Source organism: Myxocyprinus asiaticus, chromosome 13, assembly GCF_019703515.2.
Source record: "Myxocyprinus asiaticus isolate MX2 ecotype Aquarium Trade chromosome 13, UBuf_Myxa_2, whole genome shotgun sequence".
Taxonomy (NCBI): Eukaryota; Metazoa; Chordata; class Actinopteri; order Cypriniformes; family Catostomidae; genus Myxocyprinus; species Myxocyprinus asiaticus.
This window is the reverse complement of record NC_059356.1, coordinates 6,465,381-6,491,803: the sequence shown is the minus strand read 5'-3', so window position 1 is coordinate 6,491,803 and position 26,423 is coordinate 6,465,381. Positions and strand designations below refer to the sequence as shown.

General features: G+C 38.6%; 1 protein-coding gene across 2 annotated transcripts; it reads left to right on the top strand.

Moving 5' to 3' along the window:
- unm_sa1261 (un-named sa1261) lies at positions 1-25,967 on the top strand. Of its 2 annotated transcripts, none has more exons than XM_051714439.1 (4): positions 1-143; positions 7,799-8,020; positions 17,628-17,830; positions 21,877-25,967. In XM_051714439.1, the coding sequence occupies exons 2-4, from the start codon at positions 7,849-7,851 to the stop codon at positions 22,729-22,731; spliced, it is 1,230 nt and encodes a 409-aa protein (XP_051570399.1). In that variant the 5' UTR covers positions 1-143; positions 7,799-7,848; the 3' UTR covers positions 22,732-25,967. The 2 variants fall into 2 exon arrangements, with proteins under 2 accessions (XP_051570399.1, XP_051570400.1); XM_051714440.1 differs by lacking the exon at positions 1-143 and adding an exon at positions 7,465-7,501.
- Positions 25,968-26,423: the final 456 nt, after the last annotated feature.

The following is a 26,423-nucleotide window of genomic DNA, read 5'->3' as shown; positions in this document are numbered from 1 at the left end:
TAGACGCATCAGCGCAATGTGATGGTGCGCGACCGAGCAACAATCAATAATATTACATAAAATCGTCAAGAAAATTACAGAAAAGGCAGCTGAAATATACATATACTATTTCTACAGTTTGCGCATCCTTTGTGTCTTGAAAGGTAGGAAACATTTCATTTGACTTTATTATTATTAATAATATTTATTGATGCTCAGTGTAATTCTTCATTTGCCATGAGAACCGCTTCAAAAATAATATTTGCATGCAGTTTAGATAATGCAGATCATTTCCAAAGGTTTAGATACATAATTTTTCTTATATGCATTATAATGGAACATTGCCTAATTGCTATTGGGACAGGGCATGCAATCAGGGAGAAGCATGTTTTTTTTTTTTTTTTTTTTTTTTTCGTTCTTTCAAAATTATTGACATAAATGTCTCAATGCAGCTGAGCCCATCACTATGTAATCTGCATAGGAAGCAATGCACTGAAGAACAAAAGGCAGCCAAAACACATCTTGAGCTGTCTGTCAGGCAGGTGTAATGCAGAGGGAAATAAAGACATGTCCTTCAAGACGTTTATTTATAGAGGTCTGTTACATTTAGAATAGATTTTTTTCTTAATTTTATGACATTTTGTTCACATGGACACCCACATGCACACAACACAGTCCCAAAGGGATAGTACAGTCAGTATGTACCCATCAAACTGAAGGTACTTGAGATGTTCTTAAAGGGGTAGTTCACCTTAAAATGAAAATGCTGTCAGTTAAATACTCATAACTAGAGAGGGAGGTGGTCGATCGTGAAATAATGCTAATATAGATGCGATATAGCCTACAACTGAAATAAGGGGGCTTAGGAAATGTGGGGACAATAAATGCCCTCGTAATGAATTCTTAATTTAAAAAAATACATTATTATTATTATAATTTTTTTGTAACATCAAATGATGTTCTTAATGTTCTATTATAGTCCTAGTTATACATATAATGGCATAAAATATCAACGTTCATTTCATTCTTAAATGTAGCTAATAATTCTCCATCTTGAAATTGTTTTGTTAATGAATTAATTAAATTGCCGTATTTGACATAAATGGATGAGAATCAGTTTATGCTTTAAATGGTTGTGGAAAAAAATGCCATCATAAAAGTAAAAAAAAAAAAAAAAGGCAGATTTTGCAAAAGTTAATTTCTGATGCTGCTTTTGAGCAGTGTTGGATGTAATCTGATTACAGAGTAAGTAGTTACTGTAATCTAATTACTTTTTGTGGGTGGGGGAGTAGAGTAATTAATTACATTTTAAATTGATGTAATCAGATTACAGTTACTGACCTTCAATTAAGTTAATTACTTTTACATACATTACTCATAACTAAAACATGAGTTATGTTAATATGTATGTCTGTTTGTATTTCTCTTACAGGACAAAATACTGCACAGACATCATTTTGAATTCATTGCATGGAAAAACAAACTTTTCTGTGAAAAGCGTTTTAGAAAGTAACTTAAAAGTAATTAGTAATTTGATGACATTTCCCATGAAGAAATCAGTAAAGTTATCTGATTACAAATTCTTACTCTTTTTGAGTAACTTACACAACACTGCATAAGACAGGCTTTTCAAGGCCTTTGACATTCGCACAAAACTCAGCCAAGCTAGATTTATCCATCCAGAATTGATTGGATTGTGAAAAATGGGCATAGCATTCCAGAATGGAGTCAGGCGGTGGAGGGGAGGGGTTAAAATGTAAGAAGGATTTGTGATGTCACTAGAAAACGAAAATAGTTTCAGAGGCGGAGCAAGTTATACTTTTTTTGATAAAAAATTATGAAGACCAAAATTTTTTACATTTTTTATAATGTGCACAGATCGTTCGCAATAAGATCAAGAACATGCATTAAGAAAGTAAATAGGGTGAATTTTGATTTCATGTTGACTTTAAGGTTAGTCTTTGACCTGCCTGTGCTGAGTGTTGGTTCTGATGTAAAAGCAGTAAAGAGGCTCAAACCCTGAGTGTTTTTGCTAATCTTTCTCCAAGCGTGGACGCAAAATGCAGAGACTAGCCAAGCCCGCTGCCTTTGATGTGCTTCATAGCACCATGAGCGCTGTGTGTGTGTGTGTGTACACAGGACTCAGAACGAACAGCACCAGCAAACAGAGCATCACTAACAGGGCTTATGGCGCTTTTCCTACAGTCTCAGAACACAGTAGAGCGCGCAGTTGTAAAGTACATCCTGTTAGGGAGCCAGAGACATAACAAAACAACTAAATGTTTTTTTTTTTTAAGAAATTGGGAGTGGTTTAGTATACATAACATGACATTTGCAACCCATTTTGCTTCAGACTGGATCTGTAATGTAGAATATGCACTTCGTTTTCGCTGTCACTACACGTGCTTGTTGTTGTGATTAATAATTGAGGCGTTTGTGCTGCAAACCCCGTCAGTAGGCTTATATATCTAACCCTCATACACTGATTACACCATAACTCTAATGATAGTTTTGCTCTAAAGGCTGCCCAGTTCTGTTTTCAGGGCAAGACAAATCTTCTTCATTACCAAGACTGATGGCACATGGTGTTGATTTTGTCCGCTGCTTGATTACCATGGGTACAGAATCATTCAAATGCACTTGTCTTGCAAATGGAAATATAAACTTGAATTGAAATGGTAATTGAGTTTTTGTGCTGCACAGTGTGAGTGGCTTAACATGCATACCGCCTAACATCATCTTTAGTGTTACACGGAAGAAAGTCATATAGGCTTGAAACAACATGAGGGCGAGTAAATTATTTTTTCGGGTGAACTACCCCTTTAAGTGATTGGAAGTACATGGATATTTACAGTCAGAATGTACGGTGTGGTGGCTGTAAGTGGCCGCACAGCATTGATTAAGCTGTTTGTAATGATTATTAGCTTTAAATGGCTCAGCGCTGGATTTTTGGCAGCCAGCAGCACTTTATCTCTTGCAGCAGTGGCTGGAGGAGCAGAGCTACAGTGTATAAACAGTGAATGTAGGATAAGGAACAGAACAGGTCATCAAAGCACACTCTCAGCACATTTGTAATGGAGAGCTGCATGAAGCAAGGTGTCCTACAACATGACACCATTTCCTCGGGAGAGGAGAAACCGTGTGGGCTGTTTCTGTGTATGTCCACTGGATCTATCCATCTATCTATCTATCTGTCTGTCTGTCCGTCCATCTGTCCGTCCGTCCGTCCATTCATCCATCTATCTACTGTGTCTGAACTATTATCAGGAACCTGTTTGACTTTAAACTAGAGGTTGACCATTAGTGGATTTTACCGATACCGAGAACTAAGGAGGTGGGAAGGGCCTATAATCAATTAATTGGCAGATAGTTTTTGAAATAGTTTTCTAGAATGTCAAAAAATGTCCTTACTATGGTGGGCACAGAAAAAGAGTTCAAAATAAATGAAATCCCAGATGTGGTTTATTGTTCAACCAATACCCACAAAAAACTGAAAAAATGAAGATTTGGTGCATAACGTGGGACTTTTAAGTATAAACAAGCCTGAAACACACCGGGTCCTCTTATTTTGAAATGATGAAAAAACTATCAGCAACTACCACCATAGATTTTTGCCGATAACCAATAGTTCCAAAAAGCAACTATCGGCACCGATTAATCTGTAAAACCGATATATCGGTCTACCTCTAATTTAAACTTTAGTGTTAGGAATTTAAAGATGGAGAGAGAAAGAGAGAGACCATTGTCTCCTTCTGAAATGCAAATCATTGCAGTCTCATTCAGAAGGTTAAGACATTTGTGCATTTATGAATATGTGAGCTGTGGCTCTGGGGAGCTGTAGTGTTTGTCTGAATGCAGCAGCTGCCACTTAAAGGAATACTTTACCCAAAAATGGAAATTCTGTCATTATTTATGCACCCTCATGTTGTTGTTTTTTTGTGAAAAAAAGGATTATAAAAACAAAGCTCTTTTCCATACAAAAACAGTTTAATCACTCAAGTCTCTGAATAAATCTAAGTTGTTATAAATTATATGACAAGTTTGTAGGTTTGGTCTTGGCGGACTAGGGGGCCTATTTTAAAAGCGCTAAGCGCAGCGCTATGCCATAAGTCATAAGCACAAAGTCAATGGGCATGGCCATGAAGTTTTGGTATTTTCGTACAAGCATGCGCTAAGTCTAGGCATGATTGGCAAAATTATGCATGCAAAGTTCTAATGGGCTGGATCAAGTGCAATTTAATTCTGAGGTCTGTGTCCTAATATATGGTCCATTCCCTCAAGCACCAGCGATATAAACAAAGACAGCAAATTCATGAGAAGTTTGTAGTGTAAATGGACAGTATGCAATGAATTAGAACAGGGGTTCTCAACCTTTTGGAACTTGCCCCCCTGTCATAAATAACACCTGTTTCACATCACCATTCGGCTCATGAGGCAAATGAGGTCAAACTATTTAAAGGGCTGTTTCATTGCAATGGCCACTGGAGAAAATGTATTATTTAAGTGGAAATTTCCACATTCTTGACTCTTGAAAGGAGAAAATGTAAAAGGGAAACAACATTACAGTTCTTATGCCTTCCATATATATTGTTATATATTACATATATAATATAATGTGTATAAACTCACCACTGAGTTTTGTGTGTAGAGTGCTCGAATGTCTCAGACTGCAACGCGATTTTATAAAAATCTGTCAGAGGGCCAGATAAAAGTGACTGGCGGGCCACCAGTTGACTATCCCTGATGTAGAGTTTCATGACTGAATTTAGGATTATTTCATAATGACTATGGCTGTCAAGCTCAAAAAAGTACATGAGGAAGATTAATAAGGACTGAATTTTCCTTATTGGATAGGAACTATTAAGACTCAATGTAACGGGTAAGGATGGGCAAGGAGGAGGCCAGAACCGGCTGAGTAGTCAACGAAACTTTTAATGACATAACACAACTTAAATCAACTTAAACACACACACACAGCATCTGCGTGTGTCTCTCTCTCTCTCGAACTGGCGCCTCCGGCTCGTCTTTATCCCCCTCCCGACTGATTAGAACAATTCTGTGCCAGGTGTGCATCCTCACGGCCTGGCCACGCCCTACTCCTCATCACACTCAAGTTCTGAATCAGATTAAGAATTCCCAGTTACCTGACATAGATGCTCTTTCATCTGCTGTGTGTCTGTCCTTTAGATGGGAAGCAGACTGAGCTAGATTTGTGCACCGTGACTGTTCACACAAGGGAGTCTAAAGTATTTAATGAGTAGCCAAAAACAGAAAAAAACATTTCCGGCAGATCCATACAATGTCCCTCTTTTGCTGTTTCTCTCTCTTTCGCTCTCTCTCACATTCAGATCTCCACAGATGGTGTTGATGTACAGGAAGTGTTGACATCCTGTCTCATTCAACACATTAATGAGCACTGGCAGGACTGTCATTCACAAATCTCACCAGCAGTCTGTTAAATGAGCAGATATTGCCATTGAGCATTCTTTCAGCTGCTCATAATGAAATGTAATATATGAATAGCTGAATGAATTTTCATAATGGACTATTCATTGTTTTTCCACACATGACTGAAACACAGGTGTTTGGAGTGATAATAAGAGGCAAAACTAGATTTTTTTATATACTGAAGAAAATGTGAGAAATGCTTGCCAGTGCAGAACTCGCTGGTACAATGCTAGGGTGTTGCAGATGGTTGCCAAGTCGTTGCTATGCTGTTGCTAAGGTCTTCTGTGTGGTTTCTAATGAATTATTCTAATTAATCAGCTGAGATATGACCATTTTGAGATTATAGGCATTGGCTAATAACTACTGATGAACATATGTGGTCATTCCGCCAATAGTGTCTGTTCTAATGACAGTCTAGTAAATGGATAAAATGTTTAAAATATATATTTTCTGTTATCAAATACATTTTAGTGATTTTTATATATATATATTTTTTTTTGGTAAATATTATACAATCTTATATATACGGTATACACTATATGGCCAAAAGTTTGTGGACACCCCCTTCTAATTAACGAATTTGGTTACTCCATTAAATCCAGTAAAGAAAAATCTTAATGTTTCTTTATGTAATGGCTTGGGCTTTGTGTGCTTCCAACTTTATGGCAACAGTTTGGGGTTAGCCCTTTTCTGTTCCAGCATGACAATGCCCTTGTGAACAAAGTGAGGTCCATAAAGAAATGGTTTACTGTGTCTGGCGTGGAAGAAATTGACTGGCCTGCACAAAGCCCAGACCTGAACCCCACTGATCACTTTTGGGATGAATTGGAACAGCAACTGTAAGTCAGGCCCCATCGACCAACATCAGTTCCTGATGTCACTGATAGCCTTGTGTCTGAATGAGAGCAAATCCCTGCAGCCATGTTACTACATACGGTATAGTGGAAAGCCTTCCCAAAAGAGTGGAAGCTGTTATTACAGCAAAGGGGGAAATTGATGCCTAAGGTTTTGAAATTAAATGTTCATCAAGCACATATGGTGTCCACAAACTTTTGGCCATATAGTGTATTTTATATATATATATATAAACGCCAAAACAACGCCAACCCGCATCTCAGAATAGCATTCTGAGATGATATTCTTCTCACCACAATTGTACAGAGTGGTTATCTGAGTTACCGTAGACTTTGTCAGTTTGAACCAGTCTGGCCATTCTCTGTTGACCTCTCTCTTCAACAAGGCATTTCTGTCCACAGAACTGCCCCTCACTGGATGATTTTTGTTTTTGGCACCATTTGCTGTAAATTCTAGAGACTGTTGTGTGTGAAACTCCCAGGAGATCAGCAGTTACAGAAATAATCAAACCACCAACGATCATGCCACAGTCTGAATCACTGAGATCAAATTTTTTCCCCATTCTGATGGTTGATGTGAACATTAACTGAAGCTCCTGACCCATATCTGCGTGATTTTATGCATTACACTGCTGCTGCATGATTGGCAGATTAGATAATCGCATGAATAAGTAGATTTACAGGTGTATCTAATAAAGTGGCCAGTGAGTGTGTATATATATATATATATAATTATTATTATTATTATTATTATTATTATTATTATTATTATTATTTAATCTAACCTTAGCAAGCACCACTAAAAAACATCTTTATCCTTGATTAAAAATGAAAATGTTTGGACAGTTTCCTTGCATATTCAATGTGACGGACTGTAACAACAGCATTCTTTGTGTTTATTAATGTTATTTTACGATCAATTCAGGTTAATTTCAACTCAGCTCATTTGACAAACCAATATAGTGAATGTTCGCTGAAAAATGTGAACTGGTGTTATGCAACATGCAAAAGTTTGTCTTCTGACGCCTTTTAAATGGGGTTTTGTGGTGCGGAAGTAAATAGCCATGTGGAACTGAGTAATTTTGGTGTTACAAAGGGGACTGGGGTCTGTGCCCTCTGATCTTTTGTTCAGCTCAGCTCTCTTCTCATGTCAGATACTTTGATGTGCACATGAAAGCGCCTCCTCATAACAGAGATCAGTGAGCTGCAGGATGCAAAAGGTTATGTAAGAACTCGTTTGTATTAGTTGCCAAATCAATCTCTGTAACTTTTATGATGGGGATAAAGCGTGTCCGATGCAATCTTGTTTCACTGTGCAAGGAGAAATTGACTCTTTTAGGATCTATTAAATGGGAGATTCTTCAGTCAGGGGAACTTTTCTGTTCCCTAGGAAGAAAAAATGCTTTTTTGTTTGTAGAAATATAGTTTGAAGAAGTTAAATTTTTTAAGATTTCAAGTAGTTGAAAGTGTCTCTTCTTTTCTGAATCTTTTTTTCTTATTCTCTTTCCTACCTTCAGATTTCTAAATCATCACATCATCGTGATAACTAGCCCTTCCCTCTGAAGAAATGACCTCCTCAGCTCACACGTCCTGTTCCTCCACTGACATCCTTGATGAGCTGCAGCTCATCACTGCACAGAATCTGGAGAAGGTGGACATCAACAAATACTATGAGGTGATCAGGGAGCTCGGCAAGGGCACCTACGGCAAAGTGGACCTGGTCATCCACAAGATCAGAGGTAGGTAGCAGGTGATGCACCACAAAGAACGCTCATAGCTTGGTTTATTGGAAATGATTGAAGATATTTAAGTACCGTATACAGGATATACATGATACAATTACATTTAACTCACATACTTAATGTGTTCATGTGCTGTTTAGTGCATGTCCCTGTGAAACTCTGAAATCAGCACTACATGATAATCTGAGGCATGGCTTCCCATATGGGAATCATAAGGAATTCAATTAATCTGGTTCCAATTCTGATTCCTCTTAAATCCATTTGCGTTGCGATTCCATTAATGATTCTTTTAGTACTTGAATAAGTCAGTTACTCGTGTTGGGTGTAATCTGATTACAAAGTATTTTAAGTAATTTATTTACTTTTTAAGTCAAAAAGTAGTGAATACATTACATTTTAAATTCATGTAATCAGATTACAATTACTGACTTTCAGTTAAGTTAATTACATTAAGTACACTACTTGGATTATACTTATTTCTAAAATAATAGTAATATAATGAGAAAAAGAATGAGCCCTCAAAATTATTTTAGAAAGTAACAAAAAATTACTTTTCTAGTAATATAATTACCATTTTAGAGAAGTAATTAGTAAATTGTAGTGGATTACTTTCTTTGAGTAATTTACCCAACAACTGATTCAGTGTGTGAGAGTTTATATCCTTGTCTAGATTGTTTGACTGTACATGAATATTTGTTGCACGCAACCATTGAGGACAGTGCAATAGGGAGACATGTTGTCTATTTATTGTTTTTGCATTGTTTTGCGGCATGCAGTCTTTCTCTCTCATCACATTCTACTTAGACTGCAAGCTCACAACGCATATACTGTAAAATATAATTTCAGTCATGACAACTCTCAGAAAGATTTAGCATGTTATTGTGGGTATGACATGTTGATAGGATATTGGTCTTGTTGGACTAGATCTGCTACGCTGCTGCTGCTGCTGCAGAGTACATATGGAGACTTGTTACTGCATATTGAATTAAGCATGTGTACATGCTGCTGCTGCTTCTGCACAATTAGATAAACACAAGACATGCTGCATCAACCATGTATGACATTCTGCTGCACAATTAGACATAAATACAATCCCCCAACAAAGCAGAAATGCTGCACAAATATATAACACAAAATGCAAACACAACCCCCCAAACAAGCAAATCTACCACTAAAACTTGTGTACTGCTGCTGCTCCAAAGAGCCATGTGCACCAAGTGTACAGTATCAGAATCAGAATCAGAATCAGCTTTACTGCCAAGTATGCTTACACATACAAGGTATTTGTCTTGATGACAGGAGCTTCCAGTGTACAACAATACAAAAACAATACAAAAACAGCAGCAAGACATAGATCATAATAAAAAATAGTTATACACATACATACATACATACACACACAGACACACACATACATACATACACACATACACATATGTAGTGCAATCTAATACAAATCTGTTATTTGTTATGTACAGTGCAAATACAAATCTGTTATGTACAGTGCAAATGTTTGTTTTTTTTCTGTTTTTTTTCCTCCAGAGATATGAAATGGCAGAAGAGGTTGGATGTGTTGGATAAATATAAAAAAAGACTAAACTGTGTATTTCACATAGTTATTGGTTAATGGGGCAATTTAACTGTTGATGAGATGAATAGCCTGAGGGAGAAAACTGTTCCTGTGCCTGACGGTTCTGGTGCTCAGAGCTCTGAAGTGTCGGCCAGAAGGCAACAGTTCAAAAAGGTAGTGGGCAGGGTGAGTGGGGTCCAGAGTGATTTTTCCTCACTCTGGAAGTGTATAGTTTCAGTTATTGAAGTGCAGAGGACAGACTCAATGACCGTTGAGTAGAACTGTATCAGCAGTGCCTGTGGCAGGTTGAATTTTCTCAGCTGGGGAAGGAAGTACAACCTCTGCTGGGCCTTTTTCACAATGGAGTTAATGTGTGTCTTCCACTTCAGGTCCTGTGAGATGGTAGTGCCTAGGAGCCTGAATGACTCCACTGCTGCCACAGTGCTGTTTAGAATGGTGAGGGGGGTCAGTGTTGGGGTGATCCTCCTAAAGTCCACAATCATCTCCACCGTTTTGAGCATGTTCAGCTCAAGGTTGTTTTGACTGCACCAGACAGCCAGCTGTTCAACCTCCCTTCTGTATGCAGACTCATCGTCATCTCGGATGAGGCCGATGACAGTGGTGTCATCTGCAAACTTCAGGAGCTTGACATGAGGGGTCCTTGGCGATGCAGTCATTGGTGTAGAGGGAGAAGAGTAGTGGGGAGAGCACACATCCCTGGGGAGTACCAGTGCTGATTGTACAGGTGCTGGAAGTGAGTTTCTCCTGTCTCACAAGCTGCTGCCTGTCCGTCAGAAAGCTAGTAATCCACTGACAGATAGACATGGGAACAGAGAGTTAGTGTAATTTATTCTGGAGTATAGCTGGGATGATGGTGTTGAAAGCCGAACTGAAGTCCACACAAAGGATCCTTGCATATGTCCCTAGTCTGTCCAGATGTTGCAGGATATGATGCAATCCCATGTTGACTGCATCATCCACAGACCTGTTTGCTCGATAAGCAAATTGAAGGGGATCTAGAAAGGGTCCAGTGATGTTCTTCAGGTGGGCCAACACCAGTCTCTCAAATGATTTCATGACCACAGACGTCAGGGTGACAGGTCTGTAGTCATTAAGTCCTTTGATTTTTGGTTTCTTTGGGACAGGAATGATGATTGAGCGTTTGAAGCAACATGGGACTTCACACTGCTCCAGTGATCTATTGAAGATCTGTGTGAAGATGGGGGCCAGCTGGTTAGCACAAGATCAAAGACACACTGGTGAGATGCTATCTGGGCCTGAAGCTTTCCTCGTCTTTTGTTTCCAAAAGACGCGGCTCACATCATCTTCACAGATCTTAAGTGCAGGTTGAGTAGCAGGAGGGGGGAGGAGGGGGGTTGCAGGAGGTGTTGGTGTTTGTGTGAAGTGAAGGTCAGAGTGGGTGTGGGGTGTGAGATTGGGCCTTTCAAATCTGCAGTAGAACACATTCAGGTTGTCAGCCAGTTGTTGGTCCACCACAGGGTTGGGGGTAGGAGTCCTGTAATTTGTGAATTGTTTCATGCCACTCCAACCTGATGCAGGGTCGTTAGCTGAAAACTTGTTTTTCAGCTTCTCAGAGTATCTTCTTTTAGCCACTCTGATTTCCTTATTCAGTGTGTTCCTGGACTGATTGTACAAGATTTTATCCCCACCCTCCTCTTTGGCCTGACGAAGCTGCCTAAGCTCTGTTCTAAACCACGGTTTGTCATTGTTGAACTTTAAATAAGTCCTAGTAGGAATGCACATATCCTCACAGAAACTGATATATGATGTAACAGTATCTGTGAGCTCGTCCAGGTCTGTGGCTGCAGCCTCAAAAACACTCCAATCTGTGCAATCGAAGCAGGCTTGTAGTTCCCACTCTGCTTCATTGGTCCATTACAGTCCTTACTACTGGCTTGGTTGATTTTAATTTCTGCCTGTAGGTTGGAAGAAGATGAACCAGACAGTGATCAGAGAGTCCCAAAGCTGCTCTAGGGACAGAGCAATATGCATCCTTTATTGTTGTGTAGCAATGATCCAGTATGTTCCTGTCTCTGGTGGGGCGTGTAATGTGCTGTTTGTATTTGGGCAGTTCACGTGTGAGATTTGCTTTGTTAAAATCCCCAAGAATAATAATAACTGAGTCCGGGTATTGTTATTCCCTGTCTGTGATTTGATCAGCCAGCTGTTGCAGCGGCGAATTCAAACACGCATTTGTCGCGATATACACACTCACCAGAATAAATGAGGAAAACTCCCGCGGCAAGTAGAAAGGCTTACAGTTAATAAATAGCGCTTCCAAATTAGGACAGCACATCCTCTTTAACATTTGTTACATCTGTACACCAACTTTCATTGATGTAAAAGCATGTTCCACCGCCTCTCGTTTTCCCCGTTAACTCCACGATGCGATCCACTCTGAACAGCTGGAAGCCTGGCAGATGTAACGCGCTGTCCGGAATGGCTTCACTCAGCCAGTTTTCTGTGAAGCACAAGGCAGCAGAGGTTGAAAAGTCCTTGTTTGTGTGGGTGAGGAGATGTAGCGTTGTTCGACAGCCGACTCGTCTTCCTCGCCTGCGTCTCCTGAACAACAAAGCCGCGCCTCCAACTAAAATGTCTAGCAAAATGTCTGAATATTCATAAACCGGGAAAAGACTGTCTGGTAAAGCTGTTGAATTTTCATCTCTGGTAAAACTGACTGGAAAAAGATTACTAAACCCACAAAAACAACAAAACAATAGAAGCGCTCCACACCGAGGCGGCCATCTGCGGCGCCATCATGATGTATGCTAGCTAAGTGTGCATTGGCCTGCTTGGCACAACACTTATGAACTAAATCTCTATGTATGCCTGGGCTTGATTGGCCATATGGCTTAAACGGCTAGTGACCAAACTCATAATGTGTACCTGGACCTGTAAAGCCCAGAGCTAATTTAAATAGTGAGACTTAGCATTGCTATGTGTGGATTTATTTAAAAGATCACTATGTGAGCCAGTGCCTGATTTTGCTTTACTGGTTGTTTAGATCAGTGTTACTATCAGAAATAATTAATAATTATTTCTTTAGTTATTAATTAATATTTAAATTAATTAATTGAATCTAACTCATTAAAACCTCATATGGGGCTCCAGTAAATGTAGTGCGCTACGTTTAGGAGCGGGTTTGGTTATTAGCAATAATTAATAATTATCAAAGATAATTATTAATTATTAAAATCAATAGAACATTGATGAGAATCAATGATAGCTTTTTTTAATCCTTTAAATCAACAATTATCAAAGATAATCGTTAATTGTTAACATCGATGAAACATTAATTAAAATTAACACTAGCTTATTGATCATTCAAATTCAACAATCATCAAAGATAATTATCAATTATCAAAAATCAACAGAATAGTAATAAGGATTAACTTTGACGGGGCACCACCCTGGAATCAGGGACTAATAACCAGGGACTAGTATAACAGTCTCAATATTAGATTGTTTTCTTAGGAAAATCGACATCCGAAGAATATCGATTTTCGGGAAAAAAAACAATGAATGAAGGCTTGAATCCGAGCACTGACATCCCATCAGCATGACACAGGCGTATGCAAAACAAACCAAAACACTTCTCTTTGTAATATAAACAAAGTTTATTTATGCAGTAATATCAATTAATTATTAATACAATGCAGTCAATAAACTTCCGACTTACAACTACAAACTAAACAGTGATATGATTAGATATGGAAATAAAAATAATTCTATAACACATGAGGGTGTGTGTGTGTGAGAGAGTGAGTGTGTGTGTGTGTGTGTGTGTGTGTGTGTGTGTGTGTGGTTAGTACGAGAGAGAGAGAGAGAATAAAGTGATGGCCCTAAAGCCGATTTCGCGATCGTGGGAGAGAAAGCAGCTGTTAGTTTGTGGCTCAGAGACGAGGTGGACGGCTCGTAAAAGTCCCGCATTCTTTGACTCTTTAATGGATAACTCAGTTTGCCGATTTCACCCGCGATGGCGAAAATGCACAACAGTCCAATTTGGTTGGACCACAATACAGCAAAACAAATTCGTGATAATTAATACCCTGAGTATTAATAATGAGCAGACATGGCGGTACAAGCAAAAACCTTGAAACACGAGAATAACACACTATAATATTCTGTCTCTGCCCAGACGTAAACCTCTTACTTGAATCGCATGAGGACACAGGTAGAATGTGTGTCCCTCCGTCCTTTAATTCCGACCCAGTTCCTTGAGGCTCGGGTGATGACGGGAGGCCGTTTCCTCACTCTGTCAGCGGGCGTACGGCTGACTGTTTCTCGGCGGGCTGGTGGAGAAATCAGAAATGTTGACTTGATTGAAGATGGAAGAGAAATCTTTAATCTCTTCACTTCTGCAGGCAAACGGATGAAGATACGGATTGCTCAGTGGTCTCCTTCGGATCCGTTAGAGTGTTCGGTTGAACACAGAGTAATCTCAACTTGTCCAGCGAGATGGAGATTGTATGGCCACAGTTTCAAGTCGGACATTACTTCCTTGTGCCACGAGGTTGCACCTGAGAGCAGCGATGAGCTACGTCTATACTTGGCGAACAAAGTTGCTGGAAGCAAATCCCGGAAGCATTTCAGAGGTATTTCTACTCCTGATGATGTCATGGTTTGAGGGACGTTCTGTTGTGTGCCTCATCCAATAGGAGTTGAGAGTTCGATCCTTTAGTGAGCAAGGCTTCATGGGATTTGTAGTCTGTTTTGGACTCCCTTTGTTTGATTTTGGCGCAATTTTTATCAGTAAGATTTATGACCTGGTATGTGGGGGCCTGAGTTAGGTTTTTACGACTGTGTTAGGCCTGCCTTTGTCTTCTATCTGAATACATGAGGCCCAACATTGCTATAGCTTACCTTGATAAAGACATGCTTCTATGTGTCATGACCAAAAGCAGACCTTACTGTGCAAGCTGTAAAAAAAAAAGTCTCAGCAACCACCTGAGCAAATAGCATTTTTAGAGAAAATTTTACTTGTGGCTTACTTTCAAACTGAGCAAATTAAGTTGATTGGCTACCAGATTACACAGCAAATGACCTATCAGCTTACACCATGTGAGCCAATAGCTTGACATATTACATATGAACAAGCGGATTGTTTCATGAACATATCAGTTTGCACCATTCAGAGTTTCATGCCTGAACATAGTAATTTCTTTTGTGTTTATGCTGTAACATTAAAGCAGTGCAGGAATCACAGTAGACTATTTTATTATGGTGTTCCATCAACATTGCCAGAAGAATGCAGACGTCAAGAAACATTAGCCAATATTTTTCAGTTTGATTCCTGTACTTTGTTTTAAAACAGCACAGGTTCTGAATAACAGCTGGTTCCCGGTTCCCAACCCTGCCTATTGCTATACCTGTCCTTGGAAAACCGTAGACAATTCATGAAGTCATACCTAAACACCAACCATCTGCCCCCAAATACAATATTTTAATGTCTTTCAGGACATTCATACGATCTGATGTAGATGGCATGTTTATGTTTGTCTTTAGAAGAGTATTGATGCTTTGCATCATGAGAAATGCCTCTGTTTGGCTTGTGCATACCTCAGATTTCAAAGAGATGCAAAACACACCATCTGTCAGCATCCAAAGCCCCATCAGTCTACACCTCATTTATCATTCACACCAAGTACCGGCCATACTTAGAAGATTGACGCTGCAGTGCACAGTGAAGGCAGTTCAAGGAATGCACAATCCAGCTTGCTTCAGCAGAACTCATTTCATTTGCTACCATAACATGAGAAAGGTCATCTGTGTACAAAACGTTTGCTTATCAGAATGCTGTGAATTTCAAGTAAAAGCCATTATCGGTTAATGCAATATATGACCTGATTCAGATTAAAAATCTAAATATCTTTTAAAGATTTGAAGTACATATATACAGTTGTGCTCAAAAGTTTGCATACTCTGGCAGAAATTGTGAAATTTTGGCATTGATTTTGAAAATATGACTGATCATGCAAAAAAAACTGTCTTTTATTCAAGGATAGTGATCATATGAAGCCATTTATTATCACATAGTTGTTTGGCTCCTTTTTAAATCATAATGATAACAGAAATCACACAAATGGCCCTGATCAAAAGTTTACATACCCTTGAATATTTGGCCTTGTTACAGACACACAAGGTGACACACACAGGTTTAAATGGCAATTAAAGGTTAATTTCCCACACCTGTGGCTTTTTAAATTGCAATTAGTGTCTGTGTATAAATAGTCAATGAGTTTGTTTGCTCTCACGTGGATGCACTGAGCAGGCTAGATACTGAGCCATGGGGAGCAGAAAAGAACTGTCAAAAGACCTGCGTAACAAGGTAATGGAACTTTATAAAGATGGAAAAGGATATAAAAAGATATCCAAAGCCTTGAAAATGCCAGTCAGTACTGTTCAATCACTTATTAAGAAGTGGGAAATTCAGGGATCTCTTGATACCAAGCCAAGGTCAGGTAGACCAAGAAAGATTTCAGCCACAACTGCCAGAAGAATTGTTTGGGATACAAAGAAAACCCCATAGGTAACCTCAGGAGAAAAACAGGCTACTCTGGAAAAAGATGGTGTGGTTGTTTCAAGGAGCACAATACGACGATACTTGAACAAAAATGAGCTGCGTGGTCGAGTTGCCACAAAAAAGCCCGGTTACAATATTTCCGACAATACCTTGACACACCTCACAGCTTCTGGCACACTGTAATTTGGAGTGACGAGACCAAAATAGAGCTTTATGGTCACAACCATAAGCGGTATGTTTGGAGAGGGGTCAACAAGGCCTATAGTGAAAAGAATACCATCCCCACTGTGAAGCATGGTGGTGGCACACTGATGTTTTGGGGTTGTGTGAGCTCTAAAGGCACAGGGAATCATGTGAAAATTGATGGCAAGATGAATGCAGCATGTTATCAGAAAATACTGGCAGACAATTTCCATTCTTCTGCACGAAAGCTGCACATGGAACGCTCTTGGACTTTCCAACACGACAATGACCCTAAGCACAAGGCCAAGTTGACCCTCCAGTGGTTACAGCAGAAAAAGGTGAAGGTTCTGGAGTGGCCATCACAGTCTTCTGACCTTAATATCATCGAGCCACTCAAAATCTCAAAAGATCTCAAAAGTGCAGTTCATGCAAGACGACCAAAGACTTTGTATGACCTGGAGGTATTTTGCCAAGACGAATGGGCAGCTATACCACCTGCAAGAATTTGGGGCCTCATAGACAACTATTACAAAAGACTGCACACTGTCATTGATGCTAAAGGGGGCAATACACAGTATTAAAAACTAAGGGTATGCAGACTTTTGAACAGGGGTCATTTCATTTTTTTCTTTGTTGCCATGTTTTGTTTTATGATTATGCCATTCTGTTATATAACCTACAGTTGAATATGAATCACATAAGAAATAAAAGAAATGTGTTTTGCCTGCTCACTCATGTTTTCTTTAAAAATGGTACATATATTACCAATTCTCCAAGGATATGCAAACTTTTGAGCACAACTGTATATATATACTACACTACTACACTAATTTTGGAACTAAAAGTAATTAGATTATAGTAATTAATTACTTTGCAATTATATTACACCCAACACTGCCTCTATAGTACCCCTTGCAGCAACGCTGAATAAATTGTGGTCTGACATATTTTGAAACACCACAATGCACATAATCAAGCTTGTATTTCTAGTAATGCTTAAGTTCACATACTTGTGTTTGTTTTAGGAATAATACTCTAATATGAGCAAAAATGTTTCATACTGGTGGAACTTGCATCAGGTTTTCTTTCAAACTTTCTTCAGAATTTATTAGTCAAACAGACTTAAAAATGTAACTCCTGCATTAATACATGGCCTGACATAGAACATTGTCTCGCTGTGACATTTAAAAGAGCACATTCAGATCTTGCAAGAAGTCCATTAGCTCTTTGTCAGTGGTAAGGCAGAATAATCAGGAACGCTTTAAAGGCCAAGCAATGTTAACCTGTACCTCTTCCTTCTCTTCCAGGCACAAAAATGGCCCTGAAATTCTTGCGCAAGAAAACCACCAAGCTGAAGAGTTTCCTGCGGGAGTACAGCATCTCTCTCTACCTGTCACCCTGTCCTTTCATCATAAACATGTTTGGCATCGCCTTTGAAACTGATGAATACTACATCTTCGCTCAAGAATATGCGCTGGCAGGCGATCTCTTCGACATCATTCCTCCCCAGGTGAGAGAATGTGTGCTTCTTGTCCTAGCTTGAACCTCTAGATAATATACTGTAGTATGTAGACATATTAATAGAAATAATGAGCTACTTCTTATGTGCATATGCTTATTAGCAATTGTTTATGTCTTAAATGAAAGCATTAAGATCATTCTGGTTCTGTTAAGGTATTTTGCCACGGCACACTTTTTACGAATAAAAAAATACCACTGCACACCACTATGAAGTCACAAAGGTATGCTGTGTAATGAGGTCACAGGTGGCAAAAGCGCTAATTGGGTAATGAAAAACAAATGTGCTTCTTTTCTAATTTGTTGATTTGTTCTTGCAAATTCATTCTTGCAAGGCCACAGCAAATTAGAGGAATGCAAATTCATGAAAGGCAAAAAAGGTGAGAGAGTTACTGGTCCACAAATATTTGTTTCTGGCAAATTTGTAGAGCAAATTAACTGCACAATTGTGCAGAATTAGCTGCAAAAATAAAGGGTATTTTGGTGTGGCTTGTTGCTGTGTCACAAATTTGTTCAATTGTATTAACTGATTGTTTAAGTGAACCCTTCTTTAGATGCCATTATGTGGCAACAAATTAGCGTCTTATGTGGTATGAGCAAGTCATTTAATAATTTTGAGTCATTCACGACCAAAATCTACCAAGTAACTTTAGTCATTTTGAGCATTGAGCATTATTTTTATCCAAAAAGACAACAATAGTCTAATAATAGTTTCAATAACGTCCTTCTCCTTCATTAAAACTTGCATAACTACAAATCTACTGACTTTAGTAGAATGTAATTAGAAACACAAAGCAGATCCACAGTATCATTTTCCTACAGATTTAAACAGCTGAGCATGACTTTTATCAGAAAAGAGGACAATACTAGCCTAATAATAAAAATTTTGAGTTTCAATAATGTTCTTTCATCACTGTAAAACACATTTTACATGAGTTGAGTCGAGGCGTCAATGCTCCGTTAAACGCCAGCAGCAAGCGCCGCTTTGCCCTATACATGACAAACGCTGCAGAAAGCGTCACGGAGGGGCGATTTTACAAGTTTTCCATGCAAGAAAGCATGAGATGTGCACAATAAACATGTATTTGGAAGAGAGAGAAAAACTGCCAGTTTCTTTGATAGCAGCAGAAAGTAATAAAAGGACTCAGCAGAAGGTCTTAGCGTTTTCTTGGTTAATTTATTTTCGGAAATGATAAGGTAATATTTAATTAAAAGAAATTATGAGACATTCAATATATCTTCACAAATTTGGACAGTTTTTTTTATATTTCTTGTTGCTTTGCACTCTCAAAGACATTAATTGTGAACCAAATACGTGTGTGGAAAAACACTTTGGTGTAAAGTGGCATCACTTCATATACTTCAATGTATTCAGCAGCGCTGATGCGAGTCATGTGAAAGCCCCTTAACATGTGTAAACATCACTCACTTTTACACATTAATCGTTGCTCTTCTGCCCTTTTCTCTCCTTGATGAACAAGGAAGACAAAAGATGCCGAAGTGAACGAACAACATGTCCCTCTCATTCAGTCGGTCGGTACATGTCCCAGGTCATTTAGCTTGTTTACAAATGAGAAGTTTCACGAGTGCCTCTTCTTCAGAGATCAAGCACCATTCCTGTCAGACACAGATTCACTGTGCACGCACTGCTGTAGCCAAGCACGCGATTGGCCGTAGCTGTGACCAATCAAACGATCTGCCTCGGTAGGACTGTGGTTGCTAAGCACGCGACTGACTACTGCTGTAATCAATCAAACGGGAGTCCGACCCCCGAATATTTTTTTTATTTTTTTTTATTTATGCATTTATTTATTTTGTGTATAATTTTCCACGGCACACCTGACAATCTCTGCCGCGGCGCAGTGGTTGGGAAACACTGGATTAACTGATTGCTTATAATGCCATGCAGAGGTGTTCTGAGTGGTTGTTAGTGCGTTGCTGTGTGATTGCTAGGGTATTCTGGATGGTTGCTATGTACAGTGTTGGGAAGTAACGGAATACATGTAAAGGGAATACGTATTTAAAATACAAAATATAAGTAACTGTATTCCACTACAGTTACAATTTAAATCATTGATAATTAGAATACAGTTACATTCAAAAAGTATTTTGATTACTGAAGAGATTACTTTGCATTTTGTTGTCATTTGTTTAACTATTATTATTTAATATTTAGTCCTTTCAGATGGAAAACATTTATACATATAAATGATGCGATCTAAAGTGCATTTGAACAGCGGTAAAACACTTTCTTATGATGTGTTACATTCATACGAGCAGACAGAGAAGTAAGTTTGAAGTAAGTTTGGAGCAGAAGAAATAGAAATAAACCTTGTGTAAATTGTCAGCTTTATGCTAAGCTAAAATGCTATTTCTAGCCATTTTACTTGCACGTTACCAGGCACGATCATATTTTTTTATCAAGAAAATTCACGTTGGATCATAATGTATTTTTTTCTAGTAAGACCTTTGATATTAGTGCAAAAATAGTATTCTTGATAATAATTTTTATATTCTTTTCCTGTATAAATAGCTAAAAATCCTTAAAACGAGATTAATTAGATTTATCTTGTTTTAGAAACAACACTGCATAAGATATTTAAGTTTTTCAGAGAATGTATTTTTAACATGTGTATTTTGTCTTACTGTACTGGCAGAGATTTTATAGTCAAAACAAGTGGAAAAATCTACCAGTGCTGAAGAAATAATCCAAAGTATTTAGAATACGTTACTGACCTTGAGTAATCTAATGGAATATGTTACAAATTACATTTTACAGCATGTATTCTGTAATCTGTAGTGGAATACATTTCAAAAGTAACCCTCCAAAACCTGGCTATGTATTTGCTTACTCGCCCAAGTCAAAAGAGCCCACCCCCTTGTCTCAATGTCATTCCATTCCCTAAATATGTCTCAGATCTTCAGTATAAGTCTATCAGATATTTTAAGGACCTTTAGGACACAAGGCAAATTTGTAAGTCTGATCACTTATTTTTCACATAGTTATCACAAGTGATACACATTAAGCCACACGATTTGAGGTGTCATTCATGTTCAAAGTTCAATTGCATTGGGTTAAGGGTTTGTTCAGATGTCATAACCAGGCATGGTGTTATAATGTTCCAGCAACAGTAAACGAACAGTAATCTGTCTGAAAACGAAAATGCTGCACGATGTGACCCAGTTGCAAGTCCATTAGATCATCTTTGATGTTTAATGTACAGTTATGAGGAGCACGACTTTGGACCAAGGAGAGTACCGTGTGGGCGATGCTGCAGAAATAGAAACCAAGTGACCGACAAAATGTCTTGTTACTTGTCGCTTGTCACTGGCCCTATTTAGACCTGATATTAAGATGTGTATTTGGGTGATCTGTTTGAAACGGGATGAAGCTAAAGACAGGAGTAAACAGGGTCCAAGACATTTTGAGATTTGTCCTATTAAACCACATTCAGAGGTGGTCAATAGTGGTTGAAAACGCATGTGACCACATTGGGTGTAAATGCTCATTCTTTCGAATTTTTATGGCTTTAAAAATAAATAATCTAAATGCCAAGTGTTAACAGGGCCACTGATACATCAGGTTAAGACAAAATCTCAGATTTACAGTACAAGGAAGGGATAGTTTTTATTGCTTGTACTTCAACAATCGCATCTGGTAAAGGTGTGAGCAAAAAGCATGAGCAATCGTTATAGTGATGCTTGCTTTAGCAAACACCACCAATAATACTTTCTCTGTTAAGCTTCTTCCTTTCTGTTCGGACTGTAATGCCCACAGCTAAAAAGTGAAATTCACAGTTGGTCTTTTGACAGTTTCTAGATTCAAGTGTCACATGGAAGTCAATGAGACAATGTTCCCTGCAAACTTGTTGCCGAACTACAATAAGACTTCAGTTCAAGGCTGATCAGGATTTCTGCTGCGGGGGCTTAAAATGCTCCTGATTTGTCTGTGTGAATTCTGAAAATATCCATTATGTAACCATATGGCATGTATGTTTCGCATCTAATTCCACATTCTCTCCACTCTCCTGTGCATAGGTGGGATTGTCTGAGAGTGTGGCCAAGCGTTGCGTGCACCAGGTGGGGATTGCACTGGACTACCTGCACTGCAAGAAGCTGGTACACCGTGACATAAAGCCGGAGAACGTCCTCATCTTTGACAAGGAGTGCCGGAAAGTGAAACTGTCAGATTTTGGCATGACACGCCGGGCCGGCTCTCCAATGAAGCGGGTGAGCGGAACCATCCCGTATACTGCACCAGAACTGTGTGACCCCGGGCGGCAAGAGGGCTTGTGTGTAGACTACAGCACGGACGTCTGGGCCCTCGGTGTGCTTCTTTTCTGCATGCTCACTGGAAACTTTCCCTGGGAAAAGGCTCTGCCGTCCGACACCTTCTACGAGGAGTTTGTACGCTGGCAACAGCGACGGAGGCGGACAAGTGCCGTGCCGTCACAGTGGCGCCGTTTCACCGACGAGGCACTCCGCATGTTCCGGCGCCTGCTATCTATCGAGCAGGACCGCCGATGTTCCGTCAAGGAGGTCTTTAGCTCCTTCAACCACTGCTGGATGCTCGACACGGAGAATGGCAACACAACCCACTCTTGCACGAGTAACAGCAACAGTGGCGCGGTCATAAATGGATGTCAGGCTGTGCTTAGCTCCTCTTCAGAAGAAGAAGATGAGTTGGTGGACCGCTTGAAACAGCAGAGCTTGTCGCAAGGGTGTGGGGTAGCTAAAGGGGGCATCGTCATGGAGCCAGTGACAGCACACTACTCATCAACATCTACAAACAGCTCTCCTTCCTCCACTGGAGGCTATGAGCGCGGCCCCCGTGACAACAACGGCAACAGCAGTCGCATCCTAGTGGCGACGCCAATTGAAATATGCGTGTAGAGAGGTAACCGGCACAAACCCACCTTGCACATGGACTTGGGATGACTAGATAACAGGAGGGACTCAAGTCCTTGAGGAGCAAAAGCTTGAGAAGGAAATTCTGTAGCTGATGTTCGGCGCAAGTGCGCTAAGAGGATCCCAAGAAGAGCTGAAAGCTTGAAACTGTTCCTTATGATGAGTGTTTCGGAGGGAATGTGAAAGACAATCACCAAAATCTGACAATTGTGTCTCGACCAATTTTTCCACATATAATCAGTCCAAAATGAAAGAAGATTCGGAAGAATAGGAGAACCTCTTCTGTGAAAATATCAAGCAATATATTGAATGTTTGGCGAAAAAAATGATTGAACTCAGAAGAGATTTTAAAAACAATCTGATTTTTCAAATGTGAAACATGACAAAATAGTTATTAGTGGAGACTAACATTGTTTCGGAAGCACAGTGTGAACTGTGGTGCTATTGTTTTGTGCTTGTGTATCCCTGTGGTCAGTGGATATGACTTTGGAATCTGATGTAACTTTATTAGTGTTTTATTATTTCTTTTGGTCCTTTACCCCCTAACATTTGCATTATTTATTTAATATTGTAGAATTACAGAGTTTAATAATTTGCAGAGAAACTGCATTGTCAAAACTGAGTTTGCTCACTATAAAACCAAAACCGACAAGTACAATAAAACATCAATTAATTAAAGAAGCCTGTTAGTAAGTTTTGAATGTTAGATGCACATAAATCTGTTGACGGTAACGTAGTAATTAGAGTTGCCAAATGTCCCATTTTAGCCGGAATATCCAGTATTTTGGCCGAAATGAAGATGTCCCAAATGGTATGCCTATTTTATCCTATATTTTAGCAGGGAGATGATTGAGGGTGATATTTAAAATATTATTGCTCCCAGAAACACAGTTCAAAAACTCTTCAGCCATTTCATGCTAACACATTTATGAAAAGAATATACAGGTATATTATACCTGAATATACAGGTATAATACACTGCTTATTTATTTTTGTCTGGCATTCTTTTTAAGCACCATAGATAGATTGATCCGATAATACTTGTGTGTTGGCAAGACGTTTATTTAATGTTTTCGGATTCATCTAAAAGAAGAAAGTCTAGACATGTCACAGAGATGTTAAAATGTTACAATATTTAGTAGATGTTTTCCAAACATGTTCTTACATGTTTTATGAGTATATTAATAAAATGTTAACCGGACGTTTGTTCACAAATATGATGCTTAAAGTAGAACGCAGTGATTTTCAGATGATACGCTCTTTCACAGATGTTTCGGTGATGTATGTTTGCTACTGAGTGTTTAAGGATTTCTCAGGTATACCATTCACTGTGTAATGTTTAACACTCACTTTTACTACTCCACCGTGATCTTATTATTATTTGCTGGTATTCGTATGCAAAGTGTGGATCTTGCACATGTACATTTTCAAACAGTTGGAATGACACTTAAACATACAATAGCAATATACTGACAGAATCTAAAATGTAAAATTTTAGAGACGTACAATGTTAACAATTCTGTTGGAGCCTGGTTAGCTCAGTGAGTATTGACGCTGACTACCACCCCTGGAGTCGTGAGTTCGAATCCAGGGTGTGCTGAGAGACTCCAGCCAGGTCTCCTAAGCAACCAAATTGGCCCAGTTGCTAGGGAAGGTTGAGTCACATGGGGTAACCTCCTCGTGGTCGCGATTAGTTGTTCTCGCTCTTAATGGGGCACGTGGTAAGTTGTGCGTGGATCACGGAGAGTAGCATGGAGTCTACTGGGAGTCTCTGCGGTGTCATGCACAAAGAGTCATGTGATAAGATGCGTGGATTGACTGTCTCAGAAGCTGAGGCAACTGAGGCTTGTCCTCCACCACCTGGATTCAGGTGAGTAACCACACCACTACGAGTACTTACTAAGTAGTGGGAATTGGGCATTCCAAATTGGGGAGAAAAGGGGGATAAAAAAAAAAAAAAAAAACAATTCTGTTGAGGTTCACAGAATATTGAATTCACAGGTTTTATTTCAAATATTGTAATTTTTTTAGATATTTCCAATATATGAATTTATAAATAAGATGGGATTGCTGTGGGATTGCGTATTTCACTCATCTGCAGTGGTACCACAGAAAATGTTCTGGCAGTTCCAGTTCAGACTAGTCTTCAGAGGACTCGGAATAAAGATTTATACCTCCCTAAAGTTGTACATGCTTAAAAAACATTTTAGACGGTGTCAGTACATGGATATTTTACATTTCAGTGTTTATCCAAATGTACGTCTACACTTTATGTTTGAATACAAATGAGATCACCTTGATTACTCAGTTGAAGTTTAAAAATCAAGCGTAGTCGAGTTTGCTGTTGAATGATGTCATATTTATGCTCAATGACAAACAGAAGGAGCACTGATGTCTATAGGAAGTGCTGCTTTGGGCCAGGGAATGAACTTCCTCTAGTATATCCGCACATTATCCTTTTATTAGGACCCTTGATTACATATACATTTTTACCTGCTGCTAAACCTTGAATACTTTGCATTTAGCTCAAATAATTCAAAAATGCCAATAAAGTGACATGTACCACCTGGTCCAGAACAAGTCTTGTGCAATTTAACAGGTTTTCATGGTTAAAATATTTATATAATTTATGAGGACATTTCTTCAATGTCATACTCTTGTTTGAAGACAGATAGCAAAGATATTTTAGTTCATTTCAGTCATGAATTATTTTGACCTTATACATTTTAAAGGTGTAAGCAAATGTTAGAAAGGGAACTTGACATTTTGCATGGATATTACAGAAAGTCATGTAAAAGGAGGTTGTATCTGTACTACCATTTAGAGTTGTGAAAATGATTGTGTAGTCATATTTTCAAGTAGCACAAGTTTACAAAATTTTATATCATTATCAATGGAGTCCAAAAGAAAGTGTGAAAATAAAAACACTGCTGTTTTTTTAATACTTCATGTGCTGAATGTGCACCTCATTGTAGGCAAACAGTCATGTAAAGGGCAGTGCATAATGTATTGTTTTTTTTTATTTTTTTTAATTTATTTCATTTTTGTGCTGATATACAACTAATGTAGAAGTTCAGCGCTGCACTGAGAAAAATTTTAACCTGCAAAAATAATTAAAACCTTTCTTAAAGAGAACAAAAGCAAAACTAGTCATCTTAATGTGTTGTGTTTTCCAGAACTATTTGCATGAATTATTATTACTCTGGAGAAACATTGTAGAAATAAACACTGAAATTATTGAATGCAGTGTGTGTCTTTTCTGAAGCATTATAACAGTCAGCTGTTTTCAATCACAAGTACGTAATTACAGTATATATATATATATATATATATATATATATATATATATATATATATATATATATATATATATATACAGTTGTGCTCAAAAGTTTGCATACCCTGGCAGAAATTGTGAAATTTTGGCATTGATTTTGAAAATATGACTGATCATGCAAAATAAATGTCTTTTATTTAAGGATAGTGATCATATGAAGCCATTTATTATCACATAGTTGTTTGGCTCCTTTTTAAATCATAGTGGTAACAGAAATCACCCAAATGGCCCTGATCAAAAGTTTACATACCCTTGAATGTTTGGCCTTGTTACAGACACACAAGGTGACACACACAGGTTTAAATGGCAATTAAAGGTTAATTTCCCACACCTGTGGCTT